We start from the raw sequence: 16,195 nt of genomic DNA on the forward strand, positions 1-16,195 counted from the left end.
ACCTATATATATAATGTTGCTTGTGTATGTAATGCTAAATCCAATCTAACAACATATTTAGGGTGATTAAAACTGTTTGTAAACATTTTAATAAATCAAATATTGTATCGTTGTTTGTTTCAATTTGTTTCAAATGGCCCATATAGCTGTACTGAGATGAGACACACACACACACACACACACACACACACACACACACACACACACACACACACACACACACACACACACACACACACACACACACACACACACACACACACACACAGGGGGTTCCAGGGGGTCCTTTGGGGGGGTTCCAGGGGGGGTCCTCAGCAAAAGAATTGTAGATCTGCAGGCTCACAGAGCAAGCTTGCTATTTTTTGGTATTTTATTATTTTTAATGAAAAATCTTGAAATTAATAAAACATATACAGGATCAACATAGCAGTGTTACTGTGTGGAGTAGAGGGCGCTGTTTTCCCTTAATGTTTTCAATAGAGGGCGCTGTTTTTCCTTCATGTTTTCAGTAGTGGGCGCTGTTTTCCCTTCATGTTTTCAATAGAGGGCGCTGTTTTCCCTTCATGTTTTCAATAGAGGGCGCTGTTTTCCCTTAATGTTTTCAATAGAGGGCGCTGTTTTCTTCCCTTCATGTTTTTCCGATGGGTTCTCAGATGGCTGTCAGCCCGGAGCTGTTACGGCCTGACTCCAGTGTTGCCATGTCTGCTTATTATAAGCGACTCTGGGCTTGTTCTTCTTTAAATATTGTTCTGCGTGTGTGTGTGTGTGTGTGTGTGTGTGTGTGGGGGGGGGGGGGGGGGCATCATTTTCAATTCATCATATAAGAAATACTTTTTCTTTTCACATTTGTTGTTAACTGACTTTCACCCATTGTTGTGTGCATAGTTACATACACACAATCACTCAAGTTTTTTCATTCATTCAAGTTTTGATTATTCTCTAAATTACACTGAGTAATCAAACTCATTTTCAGTGTCGTCGAGTAATACAATATCATATAGAAAAAACATCACAATACATCAGAAGATCAGGAAAAGAAAAACAAAAGATATACATGTGAATTACATAGGTTTACAAATAAAAAGCTAAGACAAATTTCAAAACGATCTAAAAACAGTTACATATTGTGTGGGTCTGTATATGCTCCCTTATATTCCAAGAAAAAAACAAAACCTCAAAGACATTTTCATGTCAAGGACCCCTAAATGATTATGAATTTATTTTGTCCGCATGTTTAAAAACATTAAAATATGTTTCCGCAGATCTACAAGCTTGTACAAAGGCTTCTATTTTAACATATAAGTTATAACAGCAGATCTACAAGCTGTATACACAGGCTTCTATTTTCAAATAGCTGATGGAATAGGACAGTGGTTCCCAAAGTGGGGTCCGAGGACCCCCAGGGGTCCATGAGGGAGTTCCAGGGGGTCCCCAGCTATATTATATAAGTTTAAGGAACCAAATTGTACAATTAATGGATCTCTAACTCAGAGAGTGCACAAATGGAACCAAATGCACCCGTCAGGGTCCATTTGGTTCCATTTGTGCACTCTCTGAGTGGGGGTCCTCCTCGGCATATCCTTTCAAATGGGGGTGGGGGGTCCGCAGCCAGGCTAAAGTATCAATTTATTTTGGGGGTCCTTCGTCCTTGACATGCAAAAGTTTGATAACCACTGTAAGAAGGGCTTCCCACGGGGCTTGTTTTCAGTTCACAGACCTGGCAACCCTCCGTTAGCATTAGCAGCATTAGCTTCCAGAGCTCCAGAGAAGAAGCAGCGTCGCAAGAACTCCTTCTTCTATCAAAAACATGTAAGTTCAGCCACGTCTCTAATTAACACTTATAACCACTAACCACCTAACTAACTATTAACTAGATATAAAGCATTACATCATACAGTATGATACAGTTTAATAATACATAACTGTAATAACAGGAAAAAGTATCAACAACGCCCCAAAAGTTTGTCATTCAACAAGTGGAGGAGTTTTTAAAAAGCTGACATCTTTGGGTTTGATCTGCTTTTATAGTGTTTTATCACAGTGCTGAGAGTTAGATAAGTGTTCTGTAACTCCGCCGGTTGAAGGAATGATGTTTAAATCATTAATATTTAATCTGTAAAAACGGAATGATTGACGAGAAGCAGCTAAATGGAGGCCTGACGTTGTTGCACATCCGGTCACACAGTCATATGTTCCATCTCTGCTCTGTGCTGGGATCAGGATGTTTTTAACTCTTTACATTTCAATGTTTACTAAACCTTTTGGAAACAAAGTGTTTATTGTTTTAAACCAGTTGGAAACAAAGTGTTTGATTTGAATTGAACAATGTGGACCCTGTTGTAAACAAGTGTAATGCTTAATTGGGTCGTCCACTCACAGTTGACAGTCTTTGTATTGAGTTTGTACTTAAAATGTACTGTAAATTCTACAAACTGTTAATAAATATTTCAATCAATCAATCAAAGTTTATTTATTGTTTTAAACCAGTTGGAAACAAAGTGTTTATTGTTTTAAACCAGTTGGAAACAAAGTGTTTATTGTTTTAAACCAGTTGGAAACAAAGTGTTTATTTATTGTTTTAAACCAGTTGGAAACAAAGTGTTTATTGTTTTAAACCAGTTGGAAACAAAGTGTTTATTGTTTTAAACCAGTTGGAAACAAAGTGTTTATTTATTGTTTTAAACCAGTTGGAAACAAAGTGTTTATTTATTGTTTTAAACCAGTTGGAAACAAAGTGTTTATTTGTTGTTTTAAACCAGTTGGAAACAAAGTGTTTACTTGTTGTTTTAAACCAGTTGGAAACAAAGTGTTTACTTGTTGTTTTAAACCAGTTGGAAACAAAGTGCCATGTTTGTATTTTCCAGATAGACAGTCTGTCATCACATGTCAATACTTTGTCGACGTTCATTTTAATGACACCACATAGAAATGTCCAACATATTTTGATTGAACACAAATCAAACCTTTTTTCCCTTTTTAAAGATGTTGTCTCACATTGTTATTTATATCAAACGTTTTCATGTCCAGGACCCCCAAATTGACACTAATTATCCCCGCAGACCCCCGTTAGAAAACATATGCCAGGGACCCCCCCCCCAGGGACCCCCGTTAGAAAACATATGCCAGGGACCCCCCCCCCAGGGACCCCCGTTAGAAAACATATGCCAGGGACCCCCGTTAGAAAACATATGCCAGGGACCCCCGTTAGAAAACATATGCCAGGGACCCCCCCCCAGGGACCCCCGTTAGAAAACATATGCCAGGGACCCCCCCCCAGGGACCCCCGTTAGAAAACATATGCCAGGGACCCCCGTTAGAAAACATATGCCAGGGACCCCCGTTAGAAAACATATGCCAGGGACCCCCGTTAGAAAAAATATGCCAGGGACCCCCGTTAGAAAACATAATTATGCCAGTGACCCCCGTTAGAAAACATATGCCAGGGACCCCCGTTAGAAAACATATGCCAGGGACCCCCGTTAGAAAACATATGCCAGGGACCCCCGTTGCCAGGGCCCCCCATAAGAGAAGATTGTTACGGCTCTAGCAGTGATTCTCAACCCGTCTTAATGTCAAGGACCCCCAGTTTGACATGCATTAGTCTACGGACCCCCCCATTTAATGGCATTTCTAATATCTCTGGGACCCCCAATTTATATTGTAAAACCACTGTTAATTTAGGCTCCATTTGGTTCCATTTGTACACACTCTGGGTTACAGACCCACAAGGGTCCATTTGGTTCCTATAATGATCACTTAGCTGGGGACCCCCTGGAACTCCCCCAAGGACGCCTGGGGGTCCCCCAAGGACGCCTGGGGGTCCCCCAAGGACGCCTGGGGGTCCCTGGACCCCACTTTAAACCAGGGGTTGCAACTTTTGTTTGTATTTTCTAATTAGGCAGTGTGTGTCATGTCAATAATTGTCAACGTAATTCATTTCTCCCTTTTTACCTCCTTTATGATGAATTCCTGTTCTGTTCTTTGGCTAAATAGAAGTGTCTATTTGTACGTCTCTAAATGTTTTGATGAATTGAACATGGTGGACCATGGTGTAATGCTTTATGTTAATTGGGTCGTCCACTCACAGTTTTAACAGTCTTTGTGTTGAGTTGTACTTGAAATGTATACTTTACTTCTGCAAACTGTTAATACATATTATTTCAATTAATCAATCAATTATACATTATCTAATTGTGTGTAGACTCTTCTTGTAAATTAAGTAATGCAGATGTTTAATTAACTGAGTTTGAATTAACTGAGAGTGTAAAACTCAAGGACCCCTGGTGGTCCCTGGACCACCTGGAACCCCCTCAAGGACCACTGGTGGTCCCCGGACCACCTGGAACCCCCTCAAGGACCACTGGTGGTCCCCGGACCACCTGGAACCCCCTCAAGGACCACTGGTGGTCCCCGGACCACCTGGAACCCCCTCAAGGACCCCTGGTGGTCCCCGGACCACCTGGAACCCCCTCAAGGACCACTGGTGGTCCCCGGACCCCCTGGAACCCCCTCAAGGACCACTGGTGGTCCCCGGACCACCTGGAACCCCCTCAAGGACCACTGGTGGTCCCCGGACCACCTGGAACCCCCTCAAGGACCACTGGTGGTCCCCGGACCCCCTGGAACCCCCTCAAGGACCCCTGGTGGTCCCCGGACCACCTGGAACCCCCTCAAGGACCACTGGTGGTCCCCGGACCACCTGGAACCCCCTCAAGGACCACTGGTGGTCCCCGGACCACCTGGAACCCCCTCAAGGACCACTGGTGGTCCCCGGACCACCTGGAACCCCCTCAAGGACCACTGGTGGTCCCGGGACCACCTGGAACCCCCTCAAGGACCACTGGTGGTCCCTGGACCACCTGGAACCCCCTCAAGGACCACTGGTGGTCCCTGGACCACCTGGAACCCCCTCAAGGACCACTGGTGGTCCCTGGACCACCTGGAACCCCCTCAAGGACCACTGGTGGTCCCTGGACCACCTGGAACCCCCTCAAGGACCACTGGTGGTCCCTGGACCACCTGGAACCCCCTCAAGGACCACTGGTGGTCCCTGGACCACCTGGAACCCCCTCAAGGACCACTGGTGGTCCCTGGACCACCTGGAACCCCCTCAAGGACCACTGTTTGAAAACCACTGTTTTTCCAACCTTTTTCACATCAATGTTTATTCATATTGTTTAAAGTTTGGCTCAAATGCTGAATAAATAATAATGGATTAAACTTTAAACCATTATATATTCAGCATTTATTGAGCCACGGAACACCATTTGATTTGATTGATTGAAATATTTATTAAGTACAATACAATACAGTACAATTACAGTACACTTCTTCAAGCACAAACTCAATACAAAGACTGTTAACTGTGAGTGGACGACCCAATTAAGCATTACACTTGTTTACAAGAAAGAGGGTCCACCATGTTCAATTCATCATAATGGCGGCTGTGGCTCAGGAGGTAGAGCGGGTCGTCCAATGATCCCTGGGTCGACGGTTCGAATCCCGGCTCCTCCTCCTGTCCACATGTTGAAGTGTCCTTGGGCAAGACACTGAACCCTACAATGAGTCGGTCGGTGTGAGCTCGCCACCATTGGTGTGAATGTGGGAAGTGAGGACGCTGGCGTCGACTGTTCGCCGCTTCACCTCCCAATGTTTGAATGAATGAACCGTTGTAAAGCGCTTTGAGCACTTGGAAAAGCGCTATAAAAATGCAATTCATTAATAACAATTGTACAAATATACACTTCTATATAGCCATAAAGGAGGTAAAAAGGGAAAATAAACGTATACAGTGAGGGGGAAAAAAAGGGGTGGTGGGGGCGATTCAGATTGTACAGAGGCCAGTTTCGAATTGCAGCCGTCCGTAGGTGCCCTTTGAGAGCGGTTTTGAAGGAGTCAAGGGATTCACATGTCTTAATGACTGTTGGTAGGGCGTTCCACATTTTGGTGGCATAGGAGTGAAATTAATTTAGACATTTAGCCTCACAGACCCAAAACTAAAGAATATTGTTGTAATTTGATAAGATTTTGTCCACAGTTCCATCATGCTGTATTGATGTTGGTACCATTAGCAGAGATAACAGGCAAACGTTATAAATATATATATATATATATATATATATATATATATTCAATTATTCTACATTAACTAATTGAGTTGGCAACTCAAATATTTTAGTGCAGTCAGTGGTTCTTGAAGGTCTTGTAGATCTGTTGTTTTTGGTGAAGAGATTTGGTCTAGAATAGATTGAAAAAGAATGCAACTCCAGGTCCGTTTGTATTTCCTAAGTTTAGAGAAAGTCTTCTCGAGTTAACCCATTCTGAACGGGAACCCATTTTGGTGTTATAGCATCATGTCGTGCTTTAGCTATTGAAAAATAGCAGATCTACAAGCTCATAGCGTGCCACCGAGTGGCGCGCTACGAGCTTGTAGATCTGCTGTTTTTTGAAAAATCGAAGAACAACTGACTTTTTTTAGAATCTGATCTCAGGTCAGAATGGGTTCATCAGACCAGTGTGTGTCCAGTGGAAACCTCGTATGAATCTGATCTCAGGTCAGAATGGGTAGACGTAGATTTATTTGGTGACACTTGTAGATTTATTTGGTCACTCACGAGTGAATGGCATGCTTATGAAGAGTGATGACATCAGACACAGAGACCTTAAGATAAGGTCATTTCATGTCTGCATCATTCCTATACACACACACACACACACACACACACAACAAGAAACAATCAGTAATGGTTGATGACTGAAATTATGTTATAATTACATTATATTTTCCCCGTGACTTCACTTGAATCAACTCAGCATAGCTATAGTTAGACTTATAGACACTTCTGATGTCTCTGGGAAGAGAAGAGACACGTTTTATTCACTATAGCAGCTAAAGAGAGATTTGATTCACTATAGCAGCTAAAGGAGAGATTTGATTCACTATAGCAGCTAAAGAGAGATTTGATTCACTATAGCAGCTAAAGGAGAGATTTGATTCACTATAGCAGCTAAAGCAGAGATTTGATTCACTATAGCAGCTAAAGAAGAGATTTGATTCACTATAGCAGCTAAAGGAGAGATTTGATTCACTATAGCAGCTAAAGCAGTGATTTGATTCACTATAGCAGCTAAAGAGAGATTTGATTCACTATAGCAGCTAAAGGAGAGATTTGATTCACTATAGCAGCTAAAGAAGAGATTTGATTCACTATAGCAGCTAAAGAGAGATTTGATTCACTATAGCAGCTAAAGCAGAGATTTGATTCACTATAGCAGCTAAAGAGAGATTTGATTCACTATAGCAGCTAAAGGAGAGATTTGATTCACTATAGCAGCTAAAGAAGAGATTTAATTCACTATAGCAGCTAAAGAAGAGATTTGATTCACTATAGCAGCTAAAGAGAGATTTGATTCACTATAGCAGCTAAAGGAGAGATTTGATTCACTATAGCAGCTAAAGGAGAGATTTGATTCACTATAGCAGCTAAAGAGAGATTTGATTCACTATAGCAGCTAAAGGAGAGATTTGATTCACTATAGCAGCTAAAGAAGAGATTTGATTCACTATAGCAGCTAAAGGAGAGATTTGATTCACTATAGCAGCTAAAGGAGAGATTTGATTCACTATAGCAGCTAAAGAAGAGATTTGATTCACTATAGCAGCTAAAGGAGAGATTTGATTCACTATAGCAGCTAAAGGAGAGATTTGATTCACTATAGCAGCTAAAGAAGAGATTTGATTCACTATAGCAGCTAAAGGAGAGATTTGATTCACTATAGCAGCTAAAGAAGAGATTTGATTCACTATAGCAGCTAAAGAGAGATTTGATTCACTATAGCAGCTAAAGGAGAGATTTGATTCACTATAGCAGCTAAAGGAGAGATTTGATTCACTATAGCAGCTAAAGGAGAGATTTGATTCACTATAGCAGCTAAAGGAGAGATTTGATTCACTATAGCAGCTAAAGGAGAGATTTGATTCACTATAGCAGCTAAAGAAGAGATTTGATTCACTATAGCAGCTAAAGGAGAGATTTGATTCACTATAGCAGCTAAAGGAGAGATTTGATTCACTATAGCAGCTAAAGAAGAGATTTGATTCACTATAGCAGCTAAAGCAGAGATTTGATTCACTATAGCAGCTAAAGCAGATATTTGATTCACTATAGCAGCTAAAGAAGAGATTTGATTCACTATAGCAGCTACATCAGACCAGTGTTTGTGTCCAGTGGAAACCTCGTATGAATCTGATCTCAGGTCAGAATGGGTTAATTCACTAGCAGCTAAAGAAGAGATTTATTGTAATAATTATGTTTTGACGGAGGGGGTACCAAATTTGCAACCAAATTCATGTCAACTTGGATTCGAGGTCCTCCTTTGGCACGTTTTGAGAATCGGCCATCAAAGTCCTAAAAGTCTTAAAGTAGAACCAAATTTACCCGTTAGGCAGCCATTTTTCATGCATGGACCCCTTGCATAATTCAATCCAATAATTGCATTGTATGTAGTCATAGCACACCATAGTACATATGTATAGCATAGTAGTATATAAGTATAGTTTATATGTATAGTCTCATAATATAGATATTCCATTGTTACTTTCTTAGCTTACGCATGTTTTATGATAAATGTTTTTATGTGATGTATTCCCATGCTTTTGTTCTTGCTTATTGTAAGTCGCTCTGGATTAAGAGCGTCTGATAAATGCCTAAATTGTAAATTGTAAATTGTAGCTGCTATGATACAGTATGAACACAGTACAGCAGTGTTGTTTTTGGCAGCAAATTTCTATTTTAGTTTTAGTCATATAGTCTCTTGAATAGTTTTCACTTAGTTTTAGTCACATTTCAGTCACCTGGAATGTTCTAGTGTTTAGTCTAGTTTTAGTCGACTAAATGTCATACGATTTTAGTCGACTAAATCTACAGTTGATTTAGTCGACTCAAATGTGTTTTGACAGGCCTTGATGTCGTTGTAATGACATATTTTACACTTTGGTTGCATGCTGAAAATAGCAGATCTACAATCTCACAACGCGTCGCAGTGCGACGTGTTGAAACTGGATCTCTTGTCCACTAGTCTCTTACTAACATTTTAGTCTAGTTTTTATTTGTTGACGGAATTGTCAGTATATTTAGTCTTAGTTTTAGTCATCATAGATTCGTTTTTATTTAGTTTTTATTCAGTTTTCCTCAGTGAAAAAAGGTAGTCGACGAACATTTTTCATCTTAGTCTTAGTCGACGAAAACAACACTGCAGTACAGTGTGACACAGTAGCTGCTATGATACAGTAGGCCTACAGTAGCTGTACAGTAGCTGTACAGTAGCTGCTATGACACAGACCCCTCTGACGGCCGTCTTGTTGAAGACAGAACTGTATTAGTGTATTCAATCAGAGAACAAGGAAGGTTTTAAAGGGGCATTTCGCAGGCATTCCACTTTAGATTTGCTTAATCGCTTTTACTGTGGGTTTTATAATCTGAGCCTGACGGACGAGGGGAATGATCTAGAAATAATATTAATAATTAATAATGGATGATTTTAATGTTCTCTCTCGTCTAAGCTCTGTTTCTCTGTGTAAAAGCAAGAGTTAGCCCTCCAAGGAAGAGCCTTTGTTCTCAGGCTGAAACGGGAATGAACCCATTCTGAACGGGAACCCCTTTTGGTGTCAGCGTCACGCTATGCTTTAGCTATTGAAAAATAGCAGATCTACAAGCCCATAGCGCGCCACCGAGTGGCGCGCTATGGGCTTGTAGGTCTGCTATTTTTTTTTAAATGTGTGTGTCCAGTGGAAACCTCGTATGAATCTGATCTCAGGTCAGAATGGGTTAACGAGGACTGTAACCTATTCAGTGGCAGGGCGGAAAAGGAACCCCTTTTGGTGTTTAAAAAGCATAATGTTATACTTTTTGCTGTTAATAAATAAATTGCAGATCTACAAGCTCATAGCGCGGCACCGAGTGCCACCCTATGAGCTTGTATAGGTCTGCTATTCTTCTTTTTTTTTTATCGTGAAAATGTAGCTCGTAGCGCGCCACCGAGTGGCGCGCTACGAGCTTGTAGGTCTGCTGTTTTTGAAAAATCGAAGAACGACTGACATAGAAACATGGCTTTTTCAGAAAACTGTCAGGATGTAGAAGATTTTTTTAGAATCTGATCTTAATCGGCCTCAGTCCAAAAGGGACAATAGCTTATCATCTACAAGCTTACAAGACATTGCTTGTGTGATTGTGTGCTGTGATTTATTTCATTTATGACATGCCCAAAGTATGGATAACAGGGTTCTTTTGTCGTTAAGCATTATGTTATACTTTAGCTATTGAAAAATATCAGACCTATACAAGCTCATAGCTCATACGAGCTTGTAGGTCTGCTATTTTTTTTTTAATCGTGTAAAATGTCCCTCAAATCTTTGAATATATATTCTTTCGGAGCGAACGTTTTTAACTCTACTCTTTAGGGGTCCCTGAAACAACATATTTTCAGATCGAGGGGGTCGGCGGCCAATTACATTTAATTAGACCAGTGTGTGTGTGTCCAGTGGAAACCTCGTATGAATCTGATCTCAGGTCAGAATGGGTTAATTTCTGGGGGTCCACTGATATAGAAACATGAGGTTTTCTTCTCTTTTTTTTCCTTATGTTTTTTTGTGGCTTTCGCTGAGCCACGGCCCAAACATAGGTTTCTCTGGAAAAAAAACGTCTTTGATTGATTGAAATATTTATTAACAGTTTGTAGAATTACAGTACATTTCAAGCACAAACTCAATACAAAGACTGTTAACTGTATGAGTGGACGACCCAATTAAGCATTACACTTGTTTACAAACAGGGTCCACATTGTTCAATTCATCAAAACATTTAGAGACATACAAATGATTTAGGAGACATTTTGTAAAAATCGAACGTAGGTCTAAAATGGGTTAAATTTAGCTGGGGGGGGGGGGGGAGTCCTCGCCTGGATGACCCCCCCTCCTCCCTCCCTCCTTCCCCTCCTCAAGGACCCCCCCTGGAGTGGTCCCCCCCCCCCCCCTCCCGGGTCACACGTTAAGAACCTTAAACCTGTCAGAGTATTGATAAACATGGAGGAGCAGCAGGAGGTTTACTGAGACAATGGAAGGAAGTCTGTTCTTTACGACAGGCATCCTCCTGGCCACACACACACACACACACACACACACACACACACACACACACACACACACACACACACACAGGAACACACACACACACACACACACACAGGCACACACACACAGTCCAAACTCAACTTCAATGACAAAAGAACGCGTTCTGTTCAAATGCTTATTAATGCAAACCGCTGTTGTTGCCATGTTTGACCGCCTATTATAGGTATCTTTGGGCTTCCTTTTCCCTGTGAGGCCAGCGTGTATTTCTGGGGACTTGTTTCTAAAAGTGTAGTTTGGGCTTATTTTGGGGCTTTGCGTCCAAATTGAGTAAATGTTAGTATTAACCCATTCTGGTTTTGGTGTTTTAAGACCATTCTGACCTGAGATCAGATTCATACGAGGTTTCCACTGGACACACACTGGTCTGATTATAACCCATTCTGACCTGAGATCAGATTCATACGAGGTTTCCACTGGACACACACTGGTCTGATTAAGCATCATGTTATAATTTTACTTTATCTGTTTATTTTTGAAGAATTGTTAAAATGTGGTGCAAATCTTTGAATATATATATTTCAGAGCGAACATTTTTAACTCAAATATTGGCTTCTTGGGGGGGGGGGGTCCCTGGAACTACATATTTTGAGCTGGGGGGGTCCGTGGCCCAATAGAGATAATTCTGGGGGTCCTGAAAACATGGGTTTTTCAGAAAAATGTTAGGATTTAGAAGCCTTTTAATTTTATTTTATTTTATTACGCCCTCTTTGAAAAATAGCCGATCCACACAAGCCACACAGGCTCACAATGTGTCGCGTTGTGAGCCTGTAGATCTGCTAATTTCAAATAGCTGATGTGTACATATTAGGTTTAACCCATTTTGGGCAGGAACCCATTTTGGTGTCAGCATCATGTCGTGCTTTAGCTATTGAAAAATAGCAGATCTACAAGCTCATAGCGCGCCACCGAGTGGCGCGCTATGAGCTTGTAGGTCTGCTATTTTTTGAAAAATCGAAGAACGACTGACATAGAAACTTTTTCAGAAAACTGTCAGGATGTAGAAGACATTTTTAGAATCTGATCTCAGGTCAGAATGAAAACTGTCAGGATGTAGAAGACATTTTTATAGAATCTGATCTCAGGTCAGAATGAAAACTGTCAGGATGTAGAAGAACATTTTTATAGAATCTGATCTCAGGTCAGAATTGAAAACTGTCAGGATGTAGAAGAACATTTTTTTTAATCTGATCTCAGGTCAGAATGGAAAACTGTCAGGATGTAGAAGAACATTTTATAGAATCTGATCTCAGGTCAGAACGGGTTAAAGTTCTGCAGTCATGTAGCCTATAGTCTTTTTTTATTTTTGAGCTCGTTTTCCTAGACCTAGATGCTTATTTCTCTCACAGACTCTGGCATCACTGAATAACCCCCCCCCCCTCCTCCTCCAAATAAGCCCATAGGAAGCAGGACCCCCCCCCCCCCCCCTGCCCCTCCTCCAAACGAAGCAGAAAGTCTAGCAGGCAGAAGTTTTTAGTCGACGTCACCTCCTCCGGTCAATCTGATCTGTGACCTGTTGAGACTACAGAGCTGTTACCGAGTCCTAGAGTCAGGGTCGAAATTAAAACTGAAACCTACCGCGCACACACTGCTGCTCCATCACGGAATACTTCCGGATCCTAGCACTGAGGTAATGAATTTAATACTGCAGGATCCTCCTAGCACTGAGGTGATGCATTTAATACTACCGGATCCTCCTAGCACTGAGGTGATGCATTTAATACTACAGGATCCTCCTAGCACTGAGGTAATGAATTTAATACTGCAGGATCCTCCTAGCACTGAGGTGATGCATTTAACCCATTCTGACCTGAGATCAGATTCATACGAGGTTTCCACTGGATACACACTGGTCTGATTAATACTATAGGATCCTAGCACTGAGGTAATGAATTTAACCCCTTTTGGTGTTTTAAACATGTTATAATTTTGAATTGGAAAAAATATCAGATCTACAAGCTACCTTTTTAAATATCGTGAAAATGTGGCACAAATCTTTGAATATAATATATATATATTTCAGTGCAAACTTTTTTTAACTCATCTTTGCTTCTGGGTTGGTGGTCCCTGGAACAACATATATTGTGATGGTGGTCCCTGGAACAACATATATTGTGATGGTGGTCCCTGGAACAACATATATTGTGATGGGGGTCCCTGGAACAACATATATTGTGATGGGGGTCCCTGGAACAACATATATTCAGATGGGGGGTCCCTGGAACAACATATTTTGAGATGGGGGGTCCCGACTCCCTGGAACAACATATTTTGAGATGGGGGAAACTGGAAGTACCCTCACTAAAAACGCCGGGCCAACGCTCCACACGTCCCAAACTCTTCTCCCTTCTGGCTCCAAAACTGTGGAATGCACTTCCCATTGCAGTCAGAACTGCAGCATCACTCCCAATCTTCCGCCGTAGCCTGAAAACCCACCTTTTCAGACTCCATCATGGCCCATAGCACTTACCCTAACCCCTTAGATAGCATTTCTGTTGGCTTAGATAGCATTTGACACAGACTTATAGCATGTTATGTAGACAGCACTATAATTGTATTGTATATAGTTATAGCACGCCATAGTACATATGTATAGCATAGTAGTAAATATGTATAGTTTATATGTATAGTGTATGTATAGTTTCATTATATAGATATTCCACTGTTACTTTCTTAGCTTACGCATGTTTCATGATATTGATAAATGCTTTTATGTGATGTATTCCCATGCTTTTGTTCTTGCTTAAATGTAAGTCGCTCTGGATTAAGAGCGTCTGCTAAATGCCTAAATTGTAAATTGTAAATTGGGGTCCCTGGAACAACATATTTTGAGTTGGGGGGTCCCTGGAACAACATATTTTGAGTTGGGGGGTCCCTGGAACAACATATTTTGAGATGGGGGTCCCTGGAACAACATATTTTGAGTTGGGGGGTCCCTGGAACAACATATTTTGGGGGTCCTTTACATGAAATAGTTTGAGAACCACTGATATAGAAACATAGGGTTTAACCCTGTGAGAACCACTGATATAGAAACATGAGGTTTAACCCTGTGAGAACCACTGACATAGAAACATAGGGTTTAACCCTGTGAGAACCACTGACATAGAAACATAGGGTTTAACCCTGTGAGAACCACTGACATAGAAACATAGGGTTTAACCCTGTGAGAACCACTGACATAGAAACATAGGGTTTAACCCTGTGAGAACCACTGACATAGAAACAAAGGGTTTAACCCTGTGAGAACCACTGACATAGAAACATAGGGTTTAACCCTGTGAGAACCACTGACATAGAAACATAGGGTTTAACCCTGTGAGAACCACTGACATAGAAACATAGGGTTTTTCCTATAGCACTGAGGTAATTTAGTTTTCGCGTATACCGTACATATTAAATTTGAGTTAGTTTTTTTTAAATCATTTTGATTGATTTGTACTTACTTGAACTTTACACAAACCTTCTCTTCTGGCCTGTCTGTAGGGTCAAATAATGCATATCATTTTGGTGGTCCTTTCAGTTTGAGAATGACTGAATTAGAACTCGCACTAGGCTCTCAAAAGATGCCAGGTCAACATTAGGTTTAGCTTTATTTATTTAGCATGTAGTACAAAAAATCACACACGTGTGAACTGAGTGGTGCAATTCCCCCCCCCCCCCTCTCTCTCTCTCTCTCTCTCTCTCACTCTCTCTCATTAGAGTCACTACCCCTCTCACTGTTTCTGGCGCCCCCTACTGCTATTATTAAGTCACATACTCGTGCTCACACACACAGACACACAGACACACAAACAAGTACGAGGACATTGCAAGCTGGTTGTAGGAGTGGTTGCACCACTCAAAAATAGACAATAACATGTCAAAGAAAAGAAAATACAATGCAAGGAAGGGAAGAAGCCAGCTGGCCTATTGGACTATTTGGAATCCTTTCCTGTAGGAAGAGGTCATTGGTTTAAGCCATTCTGACCTGAGATCAGATTCATACGAGGTTTCCACTGGGACACACACTGGTCTGATTAAAAAATAACACAATAATTCACGTCGTCAACAAATACAAAACACTTTTGGCCCTATTATCAATCGTCCATAGCTAAACACCATATAATCCTCATATTATTTTTGTTACTATTTTGAATAACATTTTTGAATAGTTAAAATAGCCGATCTACAAGCTCACAATGTGTAGATATAGATCGGCTAGTTGAACTTTTAAAAAGGGTTTTAAGGATTAGGTTTTTCTTTTTTTTAGCATGGATGAAAATAGAGACCCAAATGTACAAAGTGACCTTTCCATTATTATTCCTTTTCACTGGTGGTTCTTTACAAGAGGAGGAATCTTAGTTTGACTCTGTGTGTGTGTGTGTGTGTGTGTGTGTGTGTGTGTGTGTGTGTGTGTGTGTGTGTGTGTGACTGTGTGTTAAATTGTGTCTTTCTGACAGAAATGCCATCTGTGTGTTCTGACTGAGTCAACACAGCTCTAAGTACACACTGAACTACAAAGGAGTATTCACTCTTTTTCACACAGCACACACACACACACACACACACACACACACAGTCACACAGTCACACACACACACACAGTCACACACTGGTGTCATCCAAGCCCTCCCTGCCTGAAGGAGACGGGTGCAGAGACACCTTGTGACCAGCAGGTGTCAGATTTGTAGCTGCTATTGATGTTTCAAACATTATTTAGTTCACTGGTTACCAAACAGTTTAATGTCAAGGACCCCCACATGGCCCCCCGAAGGATCCAACATGGCCGCCCCACCCCTCAGAAGGATCCAACATGGCCGCCCCACCCCTCCAGAAGGCTCCAACATGGCCGCCCCACCCCTCCAGAAGGCTCCAACATGGCCGCCCCACCCCTCCATAAGGCTCTAACATGGCCGCCCCGCCCCTCCAGAAGGCTCCAACATGGCCGCCCCACCCCTCCATAAGGCTCCAACATGGCCGCCCCACCCCTCCAGAAGGATCCAACATGGCCGCCCCACCCCTCCATAA

At 41.6% G+C, this 16,195-nt stretch overlaps 2 protein-coding genes across 2 annotated transcripts in view; one reads left to right on the plus strand and one right to left on the minus strand.

The window, feature by feature from the left end:
• The window catches only part of ctsz (cathepsin Z), a 241,514-nt gene that overhangs the window by 23,865 nt on the left and 201,454 nt on the right, over window positions 1–16,195 (minus strand). The window lies entirely within an intron of this gene.
• The window catches only part of LOC310876173 (vesicle-associated membrane protein 3-like), a gene marked incomplete at its 3' end in the record, with an annotated part of 20,826 nt that continues 6,384 nt past the window's right edge, over window positions 1,754–16,195 (plus strand). The window contains exon 1 of the mRNA XM_083789618.1: window positions 1,754–1,809. Within this exon, the coding sequence (XP_083645744.1) occupies window positions 1,808–1,809 (2 nt within the window). The 5' untranslated portion in view covers window positions 1,754–1,807. The remainder of the gene's footprint in view (window positions 1,810–16,195) is intronic.

This window comes from Protomyctophum parallelum (genome assembly GCF_964188405.1).
Source record: "Protomyctophum parallelum genome assembly, chromosome: 18".
Taxonomy (NCBI): domain Eukaryota; kingdom Metazoa; phylum Chordata; class Actinopteri; order Myctophiformes; family Myctophidae; genus Protomyctophum; species Protomyctophum parallelum.